Source organism: Hemiscyllium ocellatum, chromosome 20, assembly GCF_020745735.1.
Source record: "Hemiscyllium ocellatum isolate sHemOce1 chromosome 20, sHemOce1.pat.X.cur, whole genome shotgun sequence".
NCBI classification, from domain to species: Eukaryota; Metazoa; Chordata; class Chondrichthyes; order Orectolobiformes; family Hemiscylliidae; genus Hemiscyllium; species Hemiscyllium ocellatum.
The window spans coordinates 52086884-52108949 of NC_083420.1; the positions used below are offsets into that span (position 1 = coordinate 52086884).

The 22066-nt window shown below is 40.1% G+C and overlaps 1 protein-coding gene across 1 annotated transcript in view; it reads left to right on the plus strand.

Annotated features, from left to right (window-relative positions):
• LOC132825289 (uncharacterized) overlaps nucleotides 1–22066 on the plus strand; it is a 292786-nt gene that overhangs the window by 250031 nt on the left and 20689 nt on the right. Inside the window, exons 136-144 of the mRNA XM_060840393.1 lie at nucleotides 1147–1268; nucleotides 3126–3279; nucleotides 4975–5187; nucleotides 5587–5757; nucleotides 6887–7027; nucleotides 10714–10766; nucleotides 11573–11690; nucleotides 14985–15070; nucleotides 16128–16254. Of these exons, the coding sequence (XP_060696376.1) occupies nucleotides 1147–1268; nucleotides 3126–3279; nucleotides 4975–5187; nucleotides 5587–5757; nucleotides 6887–7027; nucleotides 10714–10766; nucleotides 11573–11690; nucleotides 14985–15070; nucleotides 16128–16254 (1185 nt within the window). The remainder of the gene's footprint in view (nucleotides 1–1146; nucleotides 1269–3125; nucleotides 3280–4974; nucleotides 5188–5586; nucleotides 5758–6886; nucleotides 7028–10713; nucleotides 10767–11572; nucleotides 11691–14984; nucleotides 15071–16127; nucleotides 16255–22066) is intronic.

Below are 22066 nucleotides of genomic sequence, written 5' to 3' on the forward strand. Positions count from 1 at the left end.
CAAACAAGGTTCCCAAATTCACTCTAATTCCAGGCGGGATACCCCAAACCTTTAAGTGTTCAGGTGAGAGGGGGAAATGAACTGACTCTCCTTCATTTACCTACCCCGTCAATTGGTTGCAACAAGGTTCATTTAAAAACGGCCTCTTTCCTTTTATTGGTACCTTTTCGCCTGACCAAAATGACCTTCTGTTTTAAAGGAGCCAACTTATCTAGGCTTTCTTGAGTGAACAAAAAGTGAGTTTATTAATTTCAAATGTGAAAAGAATTATTAATACAAATAACCGGGGATTCTGAAAAAATAAAAGTTTAAAAGCACACAGACATGCAGATCAGTCTCTGAATTGTTTGCAAATACCAGATAGTTTGATGCAGCCATTGCAGTGAAGGTTACCAGTAGCATTGTCACATCAGTCAGTTTCATGAGCCATAGTTTTAGAGATTTATTGAGACTCTGTACTGCTGATGCTTTTTGACCGTAATTGAGTTCTAATAATTGGGATGAGATAAAAAGTCCTTTGTTGCCCTATTTCCTATTTAACTAGTTTGCACCACTTGGAGTCTTCACCTGTGACATAAGAGTAACCACAGTCCTTTGGCTATGACTGTCATGGCTCAAACCCAGTCTGGTACACAAGAATATTCAGTCCCACTAGATCATTCCAGTGGAGTTGCAACTGGGTTTACTACTTGAAAAGCAAGTGCACAAAATGAGTCGCAAATTTAGGACATAATTCATAAGGTTTGAATTGTTGAGTAAGGGTTTGTCAGCTCCTTTAATCTTTGTAGTCACAAGAAGTCACAGTCTAATCTGTTGTTTCTTTGACATCTTTAAGGTGTTACGTCTTAATAGTTTTTCTTGCTCTCTCCTTCTCTCTCTCTCTCTCTCTCTCTCTCTCTCTCTCTCTCTCTCTCTCTCTCTTTTGACTACCACTTAATTTACAGATGAAGTGATTGTCTCTGTAGCAGTCTACTTCAAAAAATCAGTGCATTTTTAAATTTAAAGTAAGCCATGTCGATAATCTCTTTGAGGATCTGATTTATCATAACAAAAGAAGTGAACAAAGTTAATGTGTCTCTTAATTGTTATTCATTGAATATATTTACTACAAAAATCCTATCACCTATCAATACCTACTTCCTACAGTTGCAGATATTTGCCGCCAACCAGGAAAATCTAATTCTTTTGAACAGTATCGAGCTTCCTGAAGATGTCCAGAGGTTTTACGCAAGTGCACTGTTTGAAAATGCAGTCTTTAATGCATCAAGGTATATGTTGCTTAAAAGTTGTAGAATATTTAAACACCTGACATCTCATGACTGGAACTAAAACTGACCTGCATACTCAAATTATTATTTTCTTTCCTAAGTTGAGGGAGGCATGAAAGCATTTATTACCTTTTCATTGTTCATCTTTGGGACATGAGTATCACGGTCGATGTCAGTTTTTGTTACCCATCTCTAATTACTCTTGAGAGGAATGTAGTGAGATGCCACTTGAACTACTGTAGTCCATGTGATAAAGTTACACCCACAATGCTATTAGGGAAAGAGTTCCAGGATGTTGACATGGAGAGTGTGCGAACAGCGACATATATTCATGTCAGGATGGTATATGGCGTGGGGGTGAACTTGCAATGATTGTGTTCCCATGTGTCTGCTGTCCTTGACCTTTTAGACTGTAAAGATTATTGGTTTGGAAAGTACTTTTGAAGGATGAATTTGATGATTCACTGCAGTGCTACTTTTCAATGCACGCTGTTTAAAATAATGGATGCTGCGCCATATGTATAGGGTGCTTTGTCTTGATTGGTATTGAGCTTCTTGACTGTTGTTGGTGGTGTTCTCACCTGGGCAATGGGAGTATTTAATCAAGCAATATGCATTAAATTTCCATTCAATGGTAACTCCCAGTATGTCGATGGTGGAGGATTCTGGAATCGAAATGTGGTTCAGTGTAGTTAGCTCAGTTGACCGGATGGCTGGTGAGTGATGATAAGAGTGGTGCTGGAAAAGCACAGCAAGTCAGGCAGCATTTGAGGAGCAGGAAAATTGATGTTTTGGGCAAGAGCCCTTTTGTCAGATGCTGCCTGACCTGGTGTACTTTTCTAGCACCACTCTAATATTGACTCTGATCTCCAGCATCTGCAGTCTTCACTTTCGCCTGGCTGGTGAGTGATGCCAACAATCTGGGTTCAATTCACGCATAAACTGAGCTTACTTAAAAGAAATCTCCTCAACTTTTCCCCTCGCCTGAGGTATGGTGACCCTCAAGGTTCAATCAACATCAGTCGTCTCTCCCTTGTGAGAGAGCAGCCATAGGGTAGGTAGGACTGGTAGGACTCTGGCAACTTTAGTTACAAAAGTGCAGCCAAATCACTGTTATTTACTTTACTGCATATTTAATGTAAAATTTGAAGTTAGTGATTAAGTTTAATATCTAAATCAAATGTACATCGCATTATAGTTGCTAACTGTTTTATCAAAACTATTGTTCATAAACATCTTAAAACTTTCCAGAATAGCAGGAGGCCTTGTGATTGACCCAGCTATTATCTGCCCTTTGACATTGCTATACACTTACTTTAATTTCCACTGACCTCACCCTTTTCAATGTTTAAGATTTTGAAATTTCAGCATCTTCCTTCCAATCCTGTGTCAGCTACTCCATGCTCTAGCAGCACCCTGTTTGAAAAAAATGTTTTTTAACCTTTTGTTCTATTTATGGTGATTTTCAATTCAAGCCCTCTAGCTAACAACAATCATTGAAATTGCTTATTCTATTAAACATCGTCAGTGCTCTTCATTATTTTAACTACACCCAATCTGTTTTTAACTGTCTTTGTTCTAGTTAAAATCTTAATGCGGCCTCTCTGTTGTAAGTATACCAGATTGCTATTGTAAATTTTTATTTCTGTTCAAATTCTGCTGCGTAGTTTTTGATCATCTTTAAGACAAAGCAGTACAGAAATTGCCGGGTACATTTGATTGCTTTTTATACCAGAGATTTATTACTCATAACAATATTTGCATTGTTAATTTAGTGCACTTTATGATGTGTTGCACATCTAAATGTATTTGCACAATGAATTCTGATTGCTATTGATTTTCTCAATTTCCATATAGCGTTCCTGACAGCTTGGTTTGCTTTATTGTTGATACTCCAACAACGGTTCAATCTTTAACAGCACAGCAAGCTGAAATTATACTTCAGAAAGCAAACAGAGCCTGTCAGAATCTCAGCACAAATGGAACAACACCAACAGATGAACAACTGCAGGTAGGAATTCTCAGCCTGGGAGAAAGAGACCTATTCTATTTTTTGCAAGTTTGGGGAATGGCAGGACTTCTGCAATGAGCAAATTTCCGAGCTTCTAGGTGGTATTCTTAATTTTGCTGGGCTCCCCAGCCCCAACCAGTGGGATAAAGCTTGGCTGCAGCCACCTTAAATTCAAAAAATATATACTTTGGTGCCTATAGCTACACAATTGCTTGATTTTCAATAGCTAATGCACTGCCCAAAATATTTCTGGACACTTGGTACAAAAAAGTCTTCATTGCATCAACTAGAGGAAGTTGTGAACACAGCCTAGTCCATCACACAAACCAACATTCCATCCATTGACACCATCTACATTTCTCACTGCCTCAGGGAGGCAGCCAACATCATCAAAGACCCCTCCCACCCCAGTTATAATCTCTTCCAACTTCTTCCATTGGGCAGAAGATAGAAAAGTTTAAATACTCACACCAATAGATTCAAGAACAGCTTCTTCCCCACTGTTATTGGACCTCTGAGTGGCCCTCTCTAATTTTACTTTTAATGTTGGTCTCACTCTTTGTGCACCTTCTCTGCAGGCTTTTCTGTTACTCTAATGAACTTTGTATAGTATGATCTGTCTGTGCTTTACGCAAAATAAACATTTTCACTGTACCTAGGTACATGTGACAATAATAAATCAAATCAAATCATTGCTAAGGCACAAATGTAATAAGGTATGTAACAAGGGTGTCATATTTGTAATGTATGTTACATGGGGTATTTGCTATCGAAACCATTCTACATTATCTAGCAAGCAGTCTCAGAAATGGGAAGGGAAACAGGGGACTGGCCAATTATTCACCATTATATTTTCTGCATAATTCTGTCAGTGTAAATTGGGCAGAACATTTGGGCTTTGTTTTATTGACTGCATTTTGTTGTTTCACTGTTGGATGTCTGACACTAATATTTATGATCCGGACTGTACTTCCATTAAACACCAAAAAGACCAAAGTTCTTGTTTTCGGACCATGTCAATATATCACACTTACTGTGTTGCCTTCCCCCTTTGAGTTCATTCTCAAGCTGAACCAGTATACACATCTTTTCATCAAGGTAAAAACAAGGACCGCAGATGCTGGAAACCAGAGTCTAGATTAGAGTGGTGCTGGAAAAGCACAGCAGGTCAGGCAGCATCCAAGGAGCAGGAGAATTGACGTTTCTGGCAAAAGCCCTTCAGTAAGAATAGATCTAGTCTATATCAGAAGAGATTGACTGTCATTGCTGCCAGACCTGCTGAGTTTTTCCGGTAATTTCTGTTTTTGTTTCTGATTTACAGCATCTGCGGTTCTTTTGGTTTCCTTTGATTCTGATCTCCTGTGCATCCCATCATGTAACTCCTCGTTTGTCAATAGAACTTTTGGAACTTTCTCGTCAGACCCTTTCCACCCCCATATCTCATTCATTGATGTTTTAAAACTTCTCAAAACATTCCCTCACTCCACGCTTTTAGTAAAATCTCCCAAACCTGGAAGTTGTTATTATTTGGTAAGGTCACACCCTCAAGAAGAAGCATAGAACATGTAACATAGAACAGTACAGCACAGAACAAGCCTTTCAGCCCACGATGTTGTGCCGACCATTGATCCTTATGTGAGGTAAACCTAATGTATGAATCCTTCAGGAAACATTGATGATTGTATTTTCTTGTAGTTTGCAGTTTCCCTTGTGAAGAAAATTGACAGCTTCTCCGCTGAGACTCTTGGTAACCTAGGCCAATCAGCTGTTGGATTGTCAACAACACAGATTAATAGTATCAGTGACAACGATATCTTACTATCCCTGGACTCCCTGAGTGAGGTCAATGGCTGGACCAAGGGAAGTGTGTTTGCATTGGTAACGAAGTTGGCCCGTGTCAGATTTCAGGTAAGATTGTAACTAAACCAAAGGGTAGCCTTTCTTAGGAATTGATGAACAAAATAGGACAGACTACTTGTTTCAAGCGAATAGCAGCGTGTATTAGAAGCACATTGTAGAAATCTGCTAGAGTACAAATGATAATGCACTGTCCATTAAAGTTAATGGATGGAAATCAATAGCTGTGAGGTCAAATTTTACCTAAATAAATTAATTGGAAGATACCTAGACCCAAATCCCATCTTAATGTAATAAATTAAGGCACAATACATGATCAACGATTTGGAAAAAAATGCTCCAGTGTAGTTGTGTTTTCTATGTAGGTATCAGAATAAGGCCACTGAAAGAATAACAGGCAAAAGAACAGAATTTATCATGTCTAATCATGCTTTTTCTTCTACTCAATAGTTTAACAACGCAACCAACCTCTTGAAAATGGGAACCTTGGTAGCTGGGCTTTCAACTGAAGAAATAAGAAATGTCAGTAGCAGTGAGATGGTCACTGCTGTCAAAGATGCTACCTTCGTAGAAAATATATTGCTTGCTCCTGAACCTGTTCAAGTACTAGTTGTCCAAAAGGTAAGCACCCAATAAATTTGTGGGATAAAAATGGTTATTTCACTTTACTTTTCGGGATGTAGAACAGCTTCTGAATATACAGTTATGCTGATAGGCAACAAGACTGAGTAAAGTCTTCACAATCAGTTAACTTCAGTACTTTGAAGATGTTGAAGCAAAAATTCATTGTCTTCTGTAGCCATTTCACTGGAACCCTTTTCACTGTAACTCCATCAGCACTCCTTGAACCTGTCTATTAAAACACCAATGATGCAGAAAGGACTGGAGCTGGTACACCCATTTTGCAAGTCTCTTACATTTTGGTTGGGCAATGGATTATCAGCCTTTACCATTTCAAGTAATAGGAACTGTTTGAGCCCAGGAAATAGTACAGATAAGACATGGTGAAGGCATGTACAATCCCTAGGGTGAAAATAACCTCCACCCCACCAATAAATCTGTCACAATTCTACCCAGTAGTTCCAAAATATGGTATAGTTAAGAGTCCAAGGTGGACATTCCCATGAGGAGTATTTAAATCAAGGATGTTCCTTCTGATGGCCTCAGAGATTTTTAGCAAAGTTAATGGGATTTCAAGGAACCACGCATCACATTCTACACTGCAATTTTTTGCCCCATGTGTTTTTCAAATCTGCACAGATGCTGCCAACACTTATTGGAAAACTGCAGACTTATTTCATGTAAACACGTTCATGGTCTTCTGTTTATGCATTAATTAGTCATCTTGCTATTGAGAAATTTCAGCTGTAATGTTTTTGTCAGTACATCAGATGTTTTCCTTGGCAGAAATTGGCCTGGCTAGTCCTCAAGACTGTTTTTAAAGTGATTGGAGAAAGATTTTAAAAAACCGATGAGGAGCAACCACTTTACACGGAGGGTGGTTCGGGTGTGGAATGAACATCCATAGGAAGTGGTGGATGCAGGAACAGTTACAATATTTAGAGGAAAAATTTGGAAAGATATGAGCTGAACACAGGCAGGTGGGATTAGTTTTGTTTAGCATTATGGTCAACATGGACCAAAACAATACTTCAGTTTCAGGAAGATCAGGAGCAAACCTTTTTTTAAAAAAAATCTTTTGTTTTGATTCATTTTTACTAAATGTTTTCATACTTTGATTCCTATCTAGGTTATTTTATCTTCAAATAACCCCACTACAGCTATACAGGGAGTTCCTGATCAGCTTGCATCCAAAATATTTTTGCCTCAACTGATTTCTAAAGATATTAGTCTGCCTCTTGTGAACAATAAACAGTGGAAACCTGAACAAGTAAGCTCTTGAATTGCTTGATGGACCCTGAAATAAAATCTCAGATTATCTGTAATATTTCACATTCATCCACGGGCAAGTAACCAATGTTGTGCAGTAGACAACTTTTCCACCTATGAAAGCTGTGGTAATGTCAACTGAGACGTTTAACAGGCCAAATATAAACTAAGCCCAGCCTCTAACAAGCACCATTTATTTCACAAGAAATTTTGTTTTTTAGTTTTAGTGCCTGCAAGAATTGTTACAAATTCTGAGTGAACTTTATTAATACAGCACCAAAGTGCAGTCAGCTTTGAGCACAAAATCCGTGCCTGTTAGAATGGGATTAGCTGTTTGGTTCTGTTGTTCCGTTTGATTCTGTTGTTCAGTTACTGCAAAAGGTAATACAGAAAATGGATCAATACAGTAAAGGAGCAGGCCCTTCAACCCACCATGTCTGTGCCTATCATGATGCCATTTAAACTAATCTCATCTATCTGCATATGGTCCATATTCCCCATTCATCACCTGTTCATGTGTCTGTCTAAATGCCTCTTAAACATTCCTGTTATATCTGCTTCTACCACTTTCCCTGGCAGCGCGTTCCAGGCATCTACCACCCTCTGTATAAAAAAAAACTTGCCTTATATATCTCTTTTAAACTTTCCCCCCTCACTTTAAACCTATTCCCCCGGTATTTGACATTGAGACGCTGAGACTATCACCCTATCCACACCTTTCGTAACTTTATATATCTCTATCAGGTCATGCCTCAGCCTCCGACACTCGAGTCATAGAGATGTACAGCATGGAAACAGACCCTTCGGTCCAACCTCCATGCCTACTAGATATCCCAACCCAATCTTGTCCCACCTGCCAGCACCCAGCCCGTATCCCTCCAAACCCTTCCTATTCATATACCCATCCAAATCCCTCTAAAATGTTGTAATTGTACCGACCCCAGTGAAATGACTTTGTCTATTTATTCTATCCATACCCCTCATAATTTTGTAAACCTCTATAAGGTCACCCCTCAGCCTCCGAAGCTCCAGGAAAATCAGCCCCAGCCTGTTCAGACTCTCCCTGTAGCTCAGATCCTCCAACCCTGGCAACATCCTTGTAAATCTTTTCTGAACCCTTTCAAGTTATGCAACATCTTTCCAACAGGAAGGAGACCAGAACTGCACGCAATATTCCAACAGTGGCCTAACCAATGTCCTGTATAGCCGCAACATGACCTCCCAACTCCTGTACTCAATACTCTGACCAATAAAGGAAAGCATACCAAACGCCTTCTTCACTATCCTATCTACCTGCAACTCCACTTTCAAGGAGCTATGAACCTGCACTCCAAGGTCTCTTTCTTCAGCAACACACCCTAGGACCTTACCATAAAGTGTATGAGTCCTGCTAAGATTTGCTTTCCCAAAATGCATCACCTCGCATTTATCTGAATTAAACTCCATCTGCCACAATCCAAATTTGTCCTTATGGTTACTATACTCCAATATTGGCAACTTCCTGGAAAACCTCTTTTGCATTCTCTCCAAAACATTCACGTCCTTCCTATAGTGTGGCATCTCGAACTGCACACATTAATTCTAAGGTGGCTGAACTAAAGTCTTGAACAGCTGCAATATGACTTGCCAACTTTGATGCTCAGTGCACTGACAGATGAAGACAAACGCGTCAAATGCCTTCTTTACCACCTTATCCACTTGCGTTGCCCCTTGCAGTAAGCTTTGGCCCTGTATCCAAGGTCACTCTGTATATCACTACTTTTGAAATTGACCTCCCAAGATGCATCACCTCATACATTTCCAGACTGAACTCCATCTCCCATTTCTCCACCCAACTTTTCAATTGACCTGTATCCTGTTGTATCTATTGATATTCTATCTCACTGTCCACAACTAAACAAATGTTTGTGTTGTTGGCAAGCTTACTAATCAAACTACCTACATTATCATCCAAATTGTTTATAAAGATTGCAGACAAGAGAAGGCCCAGCCCTATCCTTGTAAAACACCACTGGTCACAAACTTCCATTTAAAAAAATGATGGCCTCCACAACTGTCCTATATATCCTATGACCAAGCCAATTTTGTATCCAACGTCCTAATCATTGTGGATCCCATGTGACTTAATCTTCTGGAGAGCCTACCATAAGGGACCTGGTCAAACGCTTTAGTAAAGTCCATGTAGACAACATCCACCACCCTACCCTCATCAGTCATCTTTGTCACTTGCTCAAAAACCTCAATCACATTTGTGAGCCAAGACACTCCTTCCCCCGACGAAGCCATGCTGACTATCCATAATAAGTCCATTCTTTTCCAAATGCCAGTACCCTAATTTTGCCTGTCCTCCTCAGCAAAGACCCATGCTCACGAATGCCCGCACTTTGACCTCAACTGCAACACTTCTACCTCACTGCAGAAGCTGCGCAGATTTTAAGCCTCAATTAAACTTTGTAACAATCTCTTGCTCTCTCTCTCTCTCTTTCTCTCTCACTCTCATTTTGTTTAATTTGAGAAGGTAGGAGAGCAACACTACAGCAGTGTGCTGTTTAGGGCTTCACCATTCTCTGACCACCACCACCCCCCCGTCTCAAATGTACTGAGCACGCCCACATTTCTCAGAAGCTTCCTCCGTTGTTTCTTACTATCACCTTTTCCATTTCAATATAATTAAAAAAGAGATAGTATGGTGCTGATTTGGCATTCCATTGTAAATTTGAAAATATTTGCTTGGGAACAGTAAAGTTGTTGAAGCCTAACAATTTACTAACTACTCCTTGTGCCTTAATAGTAGGTCTGTCGCAAAGCAATTCCTAATTGTATCCTGATAGACCCTGACAAGACGCTAAACTATAATATATTACACACAGATCCACTCATTAATCCACAGCATATTTGGAAAAAGAACTTAACTGTTCCCAACCAGCTCTAGTACTGTAACCCAGCTTGCTGCCATTGGCAATTTTTCTCAGAATATTTAGATCTTGTACCTTTGTTTTAAAGCATGAAATTTGTAATGGTCAAAAGTAGAGTAAATTATTCTTGGATTCCTGTGAATTATGTACAGTAAAATTATCATGATGTGGAGTGTTAGACTGGGCTGGTCAAAGTCAGAAGTCACATGACACCAGGTTACAATCCAACAGGTTTATTTGAAAAGTGAGAGAGTGGTGGCTGTGTGGAATGCTCTGCCCCAGAGGGCAGTGGAGGCCCAGTCTCTGGATTCATTTAAGAAAGAGTTGGATAGAGCTCTCAAAGATAGTGGAATCAAGGGTTATGGAGATAAGGCAGGAAGCGGATACTGATTAGGAATGATCAGCCATGATCATATTGAACGGTGGTGCAGGCTCGAAGGGCTGAATGGCCTATTCCTGCACCTATTGTCTAATGTCTATTGTCTATTGTCTAAATCACCACCTGACGAAAGAGCAGCGCTCTGAAAGCTTGTGATTTGAAATAAACTTGTTGGATTATAACCTGGTGTTGTGTGACTTCTGACTAAAATATTCAATAATCAATACATTGCTCAAATTGTTGTGAGTAGTACCAAAGCTGCATAGTATTTCTTAACATTTTTAATTGAATAATTATGACCTAATTTTGCCATTTAGATGAACAGCATCTGCTTCAAATGAGCTAAAGTTAATGGAAATAGATGTACATTTTTGATTCTGACTTCTTTTATAGGCTGCTGTATTCTTTGGCACTTTGACAGAAAATTTGACTATTAATTTTGATGAGTAAGTATTTTATTCTCAAATGCATTGAAATAAATTTTTATAGGATGTTGCAACTTTGTTAAATGAAATAGCTGGTCAGACATATGCCAGTCACAAAATAATATCTCAGTCTAATCTTTTGAGATTCAGTCTGTAGTATATACAAAAAAGTTATGTTTCATATCTTTGGATAAAATTCTGTTTGTTTTGTAAATATTAATAGCTTTTAGTTCCACGTTTGAACCATGATCTGTTAGAGCAATTATAGTAGACACTACTTTCAGTAGAATTAACTTCTGGTCATTTGAGTATAAGGACATGAATCACATATATTGTCATAGACTCATCGAATCCCTACAGTGTGGAAACAGGCCATTGGCCCAACGAGTCCACACTGAACTTTTGAAGATTAAACCACCTAGCCCCATTTCCCCTACCCTTTTACACTACATTTACCCCTGACTAATGCACCTAACCTACACATCCCTGAATGCTATGGGCAATTTAGCATGACCAACTCACCTGACCTGCACATCTTTGGATTGTGGGAGGAAACTGGAGCTCCCAGAGAAAACCCACACAGGCACAGGGAGAATGTGCAAACTCCACACAGACATTCGCTCGAAGCTGGGATTGAACCCAGGTCCCTGGCGCTGTGAGGCAGCAGTGCTAACCACTGACCCACCGTAAAATTGTAAAAGCAATTTAAAAAAATTATAATCTGCATGGAATATCAGGAAAAGGATACCATTATATGCACTTATTTTCTAAATACAGGTTTGTGAAAATCACATTACAAAGGTTATTAATGTTATTTCATGTTATAGTGTTTCAGCCTCTGTTCTGCAAGGTTTCAGTTGTATAGCAGGAAACAACTTGAACAGTGACCGCTTCCTGCAATTTGTTAAAGCCACGAAGGGTAAGCCTTCACTGACCCAAGATCAGGTAAGCTAATGTTCAAATTAAACACTATGTTCATCTATATAGCATAGAAGGAAGTGGCATCTGTTCTACCTGTGTGTAGACACGAAGGGTTAAATGGCCTCCTTCAATTCCAAACATTTCTATAATTTAGTGATATGTAGCCTGGCATCTGTAAGGATAAAATGCCAGTCTGTATCCTTGGGTTGAGATCATGTTGTGTTGCATGAGCAATGAAGTCATTATATAGTTCACATCAAAGTTCTTCATGCATTACTTTTACAAAAACCTTACATCAGTTTAATTTCTGAAGATTATTTAAACACAATAGTCAATGAAATGTGTTAATTTCTAATCTTTTTTTAAACTTTTTGCTTATTTAGCTAAAAATTGCAATATGTTAAAGTCAACCCAAATTCTGTTTGAAAACAATTGAAAATCATGATTGTTCTTAAATTACTATTTCTATTTGGTGCACTTCTACATAAATCAAATTATGAATTAAACACCCTGGAAGTTCACAGCTATGAGCGGCTATTGAAGTCTTCTGGAAATAGAACAAAGGCATTTAAATCTACTTATTGCATATAACTTATAACTCCCTTTAACAGTCTTGACAATGGAAAGCAATGTGGAAAATACAGCAAAAATTCTTGTAAAAGTCAATCTCACATTTCAAGTCACTTCTTCCAATTTTGCTGTTACCACCTGAATTTGCCATTTAGGTTTTATCTCATGAGTGCTGACTGGCTTATTTCGGTTTGCATCATAAAAGCTCAGATCATTTCATTTCTATGTAATTTTCAATTCTCCACAGTTTACTTGAGAAACTAGACAGTACCAGTTCCCATCATGAAAGTCAGAGGCTCAGTCTGGTATCAGCAGTTCACCACTTGCTTCTCTAGTCCCACATCCAACTCTGTCTTCAGCAAGTATGGTCTATAGGCACCATCTTCCTCCACCGTTTGTCCAAGCAAGTTGGCATCAGTAAATCGGCACCCTCAGTACATCATCAAGCCTGATCTTGAACAAAATCATGTGCTACTTCAGGATGGTACTCAGGGACACCCAGAACATTTATGCTTCTGCCAGGTTTTGTTGTGCTCAGACAAACACATGCACGTGCATGCATACACACACACACACACACACACACACGCGCGCGCGCTCACATATACACGCAAACACACGCACACTTACAGACATGCGCACATACACACAGAGACGTACACAAACACACATCTTATTCATCTACACACTTTGTACCTTATGACTTAATTTCTTCATACTCACTTTGCACAAACTAGTTTACCAGTTCTCTATCCATGCTAATATACTATCCTGACATCACTCTTATTAAGTAGCCTTGTGTGCAGGACCTTATCAAACACCTTTGGGAGAGGAGAGGTGATCAGATGTCCTATGTGAGAGAGTAGGCAGAATGGGATTAGTAGTTTGGCAGGATGAAGTGGGTAGGCATCACTGAGTGGATATGATACATGCAACGATGAGAGCATGTACCTTGGTGAAATGCACGTGCAGTGGTGCAGTTTGATTGAGTGTTGGCCTGTGAGTGCAATACAGCTGAGCCCAGAAAATCATTAAATCCCTCCTGCATTGCTATGCATTGTGTTTTGCACAGGATACTGCACTGAGAGGGCGCTATCTCAGAATACAAAGTACTGGGCTAATGGTAAGATTCTTGGTAGTGTAGATGAGCAGAGACATCTTAGTGTTCAGGTACATAGATCCTTGAAAGCTGCTACCCAGGTTGAAGAAGGCATACAGTGTGTTTGCATTTATTGGTAGAGGGATTGAGTTTCGGAACCATGAGGTCATGCTGCAGCTGTACAAAACTCTGGTGCTGTCACATTTAGAGTATTGTGTACAGTTCTGGTCACTGCATTATAGGAAGGATGTGTAATCTTTGGAAGAGTTCAGAGGAGATTTACCAGGATGTTAGAGGGAAGGTCTTACGAGGAAAGGCTGAGGGACTTGAGGCTGTTTTCATTAGAGAGAAGAAAGGTGACTCAATTGAGACATATAAGACAATCAGAGGTTTAGATAGGTTGGACAGTGAGAGACTTTTTCCTCAGATGACGATGGCTAGCATGACGGGACATAGCTTTAAATTGAGGGGCAATAGGTATCGGACAGATGTCAGAGGTAGTTACTTTACTCGGAGTAATAGGGGTGTGGAACGCACTGCCTGTAACAGTAGTAGACTCGCCAGCTTTAAGGGCATTTAAATATTCATTTTATAGGCATATGGACAAGAGTAGAACAGTATAGGTTAGGTGGGCTTCAGATTGGTTCCATAGGTCAGCGCAACATCATGGACTGAAGGGTCTATATTGCGCTGTAATGTTCTATGTTCTATTTCAGTCCAAGCTGGTTGAGTCAGGCGGCAAGGCCCCCTCAGGAGGATTCAGCACTGCCCTACTATCTACCACCCTGTCCTTCATCACCTCCAAGTCCCTGTTGGTAAACTGGGGAGCTAACTTAGCCCCTTCCTTTTTGGAGGACCACATGTGAAGTGTTGACCCCAGCTTGCAGCTTACACAAGATGGGCTTCATTGAGACTGGCTTGTTTTGAGATGAAGAGTGGAGGGTTGCTGAGAAAAGTCACAATGTACAATGATGGACCAGGCTCCATCAATCTCACTCAAGAAATCACCTTGCCAAAAAAATGGGAAACCTCATCCCTTAATCTTTATTTTGGGCATAAATTGACAAATAGGATTGTCTTGATCTTAATAAATTTTACTTTATTATTTTGAATAAGATCTAGATTATTATCGCCCAAAGTTTATGTTAAAATTTGCAAGAATTCTGATTTCATGATCAACTGAAGTGCAAAAAATAGTCAAGTTAAAGTGAAATTGTCCAGATGCTGCAGGTCTGAAATAAAAAAAGTAAGTGCTGGGGAAACTCAGCAGGTCTGACAGAATCTGTAGAAAGAGTTTAGGTTTTGCATGCCATGACTCTTTATCAGATGCTTGTTGCTAATTTTGCTTTACTACAAAATATACAGGCCAGGTTTTAACTCTGTGTAAGTGGCTGTCTTTATTTTGAGTAAGTTATATTATTGGCCTGCCTATACAGCTGAAAGTTAAATTGTGTTCTTTTTTAAATAATTAACCAGCAATTGAAAAAGAAAAGTATTTATTTCTTACCTGCTCAAAATTTAATTTTAATATTTAATTTATTTTCAGATAAGGATGTGTAAACCATATTTATTAGATAAATATATACCTGAGAAAGAATGTTTTCGATGTTTTGTGAATTTTATTTAATGTTGAAAATTTGGTTCGTCAGCTGATTTGCATGACCAGAAGGCTGAATTCCATTGGAACACCAGTGAATATTTCTGACTTGCCTGAGGATATGTTGCTGTTCCTTGAGTAAGATATGCAAGTTTTATTTTGTGCTTTCTTCTGTATAAACTACTAATTAGGATCTCTGCAGTGTAGAAGCAGACGATTCAGTTCATCGAGTTGGCACTGACCCTCTGAAAAGCATCCCACTCAGATCCGCATCCCCCCCCGCCCCATTCTTCCATTTCCCATTGCTAATCCACCTAACCTGCACACCCCTGGAAATAAGGGCAATCTCCCTTGACCAATCCACCTAACCTGCACATCTTTGGACTATGTGAGGAGACCAGAGTACCTGGAAACCCATTCAGACGCAGGAAGAACATGCAAACTCTACACAGCCAGTCACCCAAGAGTGGGATCGAACCCAAAATCCTCCCGTTTGAGGTAGCATTGCTAACCACTGTGCTGCTGTGCTGCCCAGTTGATTCATAACAGAAGGTCAAAATGCAAATCAGGGTAATCCATCCAAAAATTATTAATCTGAACTCTTAAAACCAATAATTTTAGGGGAATTTTATGTGAGCTGGTGAGCTTGTTTGCTTTAGAAAAAGCCCACTGAACTATAGGCCAATCAGTATCCCAGGAGTGGAGGTATTGGCCGACAGCTCTTTTGCTCAGCAGCGTGACCAAAGAGGCAGTGGCTGCTACCACAATGGCACCAAGGACTGGCCAAGTACCACAAAATTAAGTGATGGTGGGGAGATTTCACAGGGCGAGGGCTGTGAGAAGTGAGGACCTCAGAACAAGTACCCTGAATTCCCCTTCCCAATGCTGAATTCCTCAATAAGACACTGCCTTTCAACAAAGGACCTCGCCATGGAGACCACATCAACCCTCACAGGTTTGCTTTCCATGTTTTAACAGCCTCACTTGAGTTATTACCAGCAGAAAAAGAAAGCCCCCCCCCCAACTTATTGGGCATTAATTCCCCTTCTAACTGCTAATTTGGCAGTGTGTGGGGGGAAGGCTATCCACTGATGGGTGAAAGCAGTTACAATACATAAGTGAGAATTAAAAGTTGTGTTTAATCCATCATAAAGTAGACTTTAACCTGGGATATTCACCGTTTTCTTTTTCTTAGCCCTGAGACATTCGCAAATGAACCCTGTGAAAATTTCGTCCGGGCAGTTGGACGAGCCAACATTACTATTTTACCTCGAGGATCGGCAAGAAGGAAGAATCTGTTGACAAATGCTCAAAGATGCCTGGTGAGCTCAAATGCCTATTCTGGACTAACATCTGTACTTGATAATATTAACACAATGGGATCAATGTTCATTGTACATATTGATGGTCAGTACCTGTCCACTATAAAGTCTACCTGCCATTAATTCCTGTCCCTGTTTGTAATGTAATGCTGTTTCTCAGTTACCAGTAGCAAAACTCCACCTCAGATTATCAATGAGCATTTTAAATACTTTGCAAAATACTTAATGATTCTGTTTGGAACTTTCAATCTCTTCCACGTCTTACAATTTTGACATTGCCAGCTCCCTACTAAATAAACAGGCTATTGCTGGTGTCACAGTTGAGGAGGCAATGGACTGATGGTGTTATCGCTAAACAGTTAATCCTGAAACTCAACCAATGTTTTGGGGGACCTGGGTTCAAATCCTGGCATGGCAGATGGTGAAATTTGAATTCAGTAAAAGAATCTGGAATTAAGGGTATTATGATTACCGTGAAGTCATTGTCAATTGTCAGAGGAGGGAAAAATCACATTTAATTTGCTCATGTCCCATTGGGGAAGGACCCTCCCATTCTTTCCTGGGGTGACCTACATGTGACTCCAGACCCATAGTGATGTTGTTGACTCTTAACTGCCCTCTGGGCAATTCGGGATGGACAATAAATGCTGACCCTAGTCAGAGCTGCCTATATCCCATGAGTGAATAAATTGGAAAGTTCAACTTGATGTGTTTGTGGAAAAATAGTTTCTTGTCAATCTGCAACAGGGAACAAGTCATTGAGTATTTTCTTATCGTAAGAAAAGGTTAAATACTAATGAATTCATTTTATTTCCCTCCTGGCATCTAAAAGATCTGCAATTAATCTTAGAACTCTTGCAATCAAGAAGCAACAATTTTTAAAAATCTGAAAAAAAACCAGGAATTCAGTCCATTAGCTAGTATCTATGGAGAGAACAGACCAGTTCCATTTTTAGCTGCAGTTTCTTTTTCGGAACCTGCAAAGCTTTTTAACTTTATTTTAGGAAGCAGGCCCATTGAACAAAGTACAGCATTCATTCACAAAGTGTTTCATGTGGTTCACAAAATGACATCAGTTTTGAAAATCAGTTGGACATGAATAGCTTTACAATGTCATCCTAGGATGTCCCCCAGTTTGCAGTTGACTGAGTTGAGATTAGTCAGAGATCAATTGGTGTTTGTTGTATCGGGGAGCTGGGCAGGTTACACAGCAGGTGTAAAAGTCTTGAGTGTTATTTTCTTTCTTTTCAATGAATGTGCATGTTGCTGAAGCAGTGAGATGTGAACTCCATAAGACCATAAGATATAGGAGTGGAAGTAAGGCCATTCGGCTCGTCGAGTCCACTCTGCCATTTAGTCATGGCTGATGGGCATTTCAATCCACTTACCAGCGATCTCCCCGTAGCCCTTAATTCCTTGTGACATCAAGAATTTATCAATCTTGGCCTTGAAGACACTTAGCATCCTGGCCACTGCACTCCACGGCAATGAATTCCACAGGCCCACAACTCTCTGGCTGAAGAAATGTCTCCACATTTCTGTTCTGAATTTACCCCCTCTAATTCTAAGGCTGTACCCATGGGTCCTAGTCTCCTCGCCTAATGGAAACAATTTCTTAGCGTCCACCCTTTCCAAGCCATGTATTATCTTGTAAGTTTTTATTAGATATCCCCTTAACCTTCTAAACTCCAATGAATACAATCCCAGGATCCTCAGCTGTTCCTTGTATGTCAGACCTGCTATTCCAGGGATCATCCGTGTGAATCTCCGCTGGACTCGCTCAGTGCCAGTATGTCCCTCCTGAGCTGTGGGGCCCAAAACTGGACACAGTATTCTAAATGGGGCCTAACCAGAGCTTTATAAAGGCTCAGTAGCACATGCCTGTGAGGATAAATTTCCTCAGACCTTTCCCACAAAGTTGCCAAAACTGGTGATAATTTGCCAGAAACACTGTTTGCACTTATTAATCAGGTCTAAGACATCTCTGCAAGAGTTCCTCAGAATAGTGTCTGAGACTCAGTCATCATAGGGTTGCTCAGTGGTTAACACTGCTGTCTCACAATACTGCAGATGCAGGTTCAATTCCAACCTTGGGTGACTGTCTGTGTGGTGTTTTCACATTCACTTTGTGTCTGAGTAGATTTCCTCTGAGAGCTATACTTTCCTCACACAATCCAAAGATGTGCAGGTTAGGTGGATTAGCCATGCTGTATGTAGGGTTACAGAATAGGGTAGGATGATAGGTCTGAGTGGGATGCTCTTCAGAGGATCGATGTGAACTTAATGGGCTGAATGGCCTGCTTCCACACTGTAGGGATTCTATGATTGTCAGCTGCTTCATCAATGACCTTATCTTCTTCATAAGGTCAAAAGTGAGGATGTTCGTTGATGTCAGTATAATGTTTAGCACCATTCATGGCTCCTCAGATCCTGAAGGAGTCAGTATCCATATGTGGAAAATAACATATGTGGCAGACAATGATCAAATCCAGCATTAGAGAATTTGAACATCACCCTTTGACCTTCAATGACATTACTATTGTTGAATACCTGTCAACATTCATTGGGGGTTACCATGGACGAGAAACTGAACTCAATCTGCCTTACAAACAATGTGGCTACAAGAACAGGCCAGTGGCTAGGAATTCTGATGCAAGTAACTTGACTCCTGCATCTGCAATCCACAAGTCAGGAATGTACCAGTATACTGTCCATTTGTCTGGATGGCTGCAGATCCAACAGTACTCAAGAGACTTAGAGTCATAGAAACATACCCTACGGGTCCAATTCGTCCATACCGACCAGATATCCTAAGTTAATCCAGTCACATTTGCCAGCATTTGGCCCATATCCCTCTAAACCCTTCCTATTCATATACCCATCCAGATGCCTTTTAAATGTTGTAATTGCACCAGCCTCCACCACCACATCTGGCAACCCATTCCATACACACATCACCTCTGAGTGAAACTGTTGCCCCTTAGGTCCATTTTAAATCGTTCCCCTCTCACCTTAAATCTATACCTTCTGGTTTTGAACTCCCCTACTCTGTGGAAAAGACCTTGGCTGTACACTGTGCCTCTCATGATTTTATAAATCTCTATAAAATCACCCCTCAAGAATCAGAGGATGAGGAAAAGAAATACTGGCCTATTCCGTGTCTTCGTGTAAATCAAATTTTCCAACCCCAGAAACGTGCTTGTAAACCTTTTCTGAACCCTTTCAAACATTTCACAACATCGTTCCTATAGCAGGGAGACCTGAACTGAACACAGTATTGTGGAAGTAGCCGACCCAATTTCCTGTACAGCCGCAACATGACTACCCAGCTCCTATACTCAATGCACTGACCAGTAAAGGCAAGCGTAGTGAAGATCTCTTTGTTTGGCAACACTGCCCAGGACCTTGCCATTAAGTGTTTAAGTCTTGCCCTGATTTGCCTGACCAAAATGCAGCATCTCACATTTATCTAAATCAAACTTCATCTGCCACTCCTTGGCCCATTTGCCAATCTGTTTAAGATCCCCTTGTACTCTGAGGTAACCTTCTTCGCTGTCCACTACACCTCCAATTTTGGTCACATTTGCAAACTTATTAATTGTATGTTGGGGGAGAGATGTCAAAGAGCAGTCTTGAGTTCTTCATTCAGAAGAGGGAGAGGTCAAAGTCTGCTCCAAATCTGGTTTTCATGTGGGCCCTAGTCACCCTTTTAAACACAGCTCAGAATGGAAGAGAAGTCAATGACGCTATAATTTCCCCAATGGGATACAACATTTTTATTCATTACTAGTGTTAGTAATTGTAATAATTACAAGCAACATTGCGTTGTTCCTTCCCCCTTAATCCCTATGTCCAATCGTATGAAACTGCTGACCAATGATGGACACCTCTACCGACAGCCCAGGGTTCCCCATAATGTTAGACCCGATATCATATTATCAGGCCTTGGTTCTTACGATGTATCCCATTCATTATACTCTTTTTCAGACATTTCCCAGACTTGCTTATCTCTAAGGACTGCTGAAATTCTGTTATGCATTGTATTCATTGCTATCCCTATCAAATTCTGTTATTCATCTTCTGTTTCTGATTGTCCTAATCACGGGAGATACACAAGGAGATTAACTGTTACTAACAACTACGAGATTCATCATATTAGTTTTAATATAAAGTTAGTTATATGTAAGGTTTTCTGGTTGCGCCTACTGTTAGCATTCCTTAGCCAACGAGTTGTGAGCAGTTACTTTCATACCTGACTTTTGTGGATGACTAAACACTGTCCATCTACCTTGCAGCTGCACTATAATTGATTCCAGTCACATGCTAAGGTGAAATTTACTTACACTGAATATTCTACTTTAACTTCTTTTCCTAAAAAGACAACATCTATCCATTAGTAAGACTTAACTCAATCAATTTTCACAGTTCAATGAACTTGTCTAAACTAGAATTTTATAAGACAAAATCTTGTCATTCTTTAAACTTATCATATGTCACTGTTATTGTGGAATCATACTTTTTAATGCTTGCTACAAACGTTAGGCTGTCTATTCCCAATCAGCTTTTATAAAACTGTCTCCTACAGACATTTGCAGCTGTTGTTTGTGCAGAACACCCTGTATATTAATTTGTTTGATTCTTTGTTCAAAATAGACCCTGTCACCTTGGGGTCTCTCCTTATCAAAGCTGCCTTTAAGCTTAACTTATGGCCTCAGCTAATTCTGTTGTTGTAGCCACTTTTATGCCAGTGGGTGGGTGTTTTGTGCTCCTTCTGATCACAGCTATTCTGTTCTTCCTATGGCCCCAAAACCATGCCTCTTATATTCACATCCAAATGTCAACATCCAGGAGAGTGCAGCCACTTAATTGGCAGCCTGTCCACCAACTTCAACATTAATTCCCTTAACCACCAGCACAAAATAGTCTGATCTACAAGATTCCTAGTGGCAGCTTGTCCATGTTCCTACCAAACCCATGACCTCTACCACCTCACAGGACACTGGCAAAAGATGCTAAGGGAAATTCGCTTCCTGAAAATTCTCCTTTGAGTCACATATGATCATGACCTTGAAGTATATTACAGTTCCCTCAATGCCACTGGGTCAAAAACCTGGAACTCCCTTACTATTAGTTCTGTGAATGTACCTGCACTCCCAAGGATAGCAGCAGGTCAAGAAGGCAACTCACCACCAACATCCCAAGTGTGCATATTAAAATGGTGGGCCTAGCCAGCAGTGCACCCATCCTAAGAACAAATTAAAAACAAGAAGGTTGTGCTGAAGCTATGGTAACAGATTGGAAGAAAACCCTAAGAAATGCCTTGACACATTATTCCATCTCAGGCATACTTGCCAAACCAAAAGCGCATCAGATATTTTCAAAGCCCAGGGAAGTTAGTATTTAAATCCCTTCATCCACCCTTACTGGCTGTTTTACTTTGGAACTGACAGACTAGTGAGAGCAGCATTTCCAGAAATTCAGGAACAAGTTGACAAAATTGACAGTAGCTATTCAAGACTGACAAACAGTGGATTGGTGATGGGGCCACTGCCCTTCATCATTTACAGTTGTCCCTTTGCAGTGAGTTTGAAATCTGCAGTCAAGAGCAATGTCAGAATTTGTAGATCATTCTAAATTTGCAAGTGTAGTCAATTCAAAGGAAGAATGCACAAAGTACAGGATGTCATTAATAAACTTGCAAAGATAATAGGGAATTGAAACACAATGTGAATGTCTATGAGATGGCACATCTTAGACCAGGAGTAGGCCGCTTTGCCTCTTGAGCCGTCTTTGCTATTGATCTGATTACTTC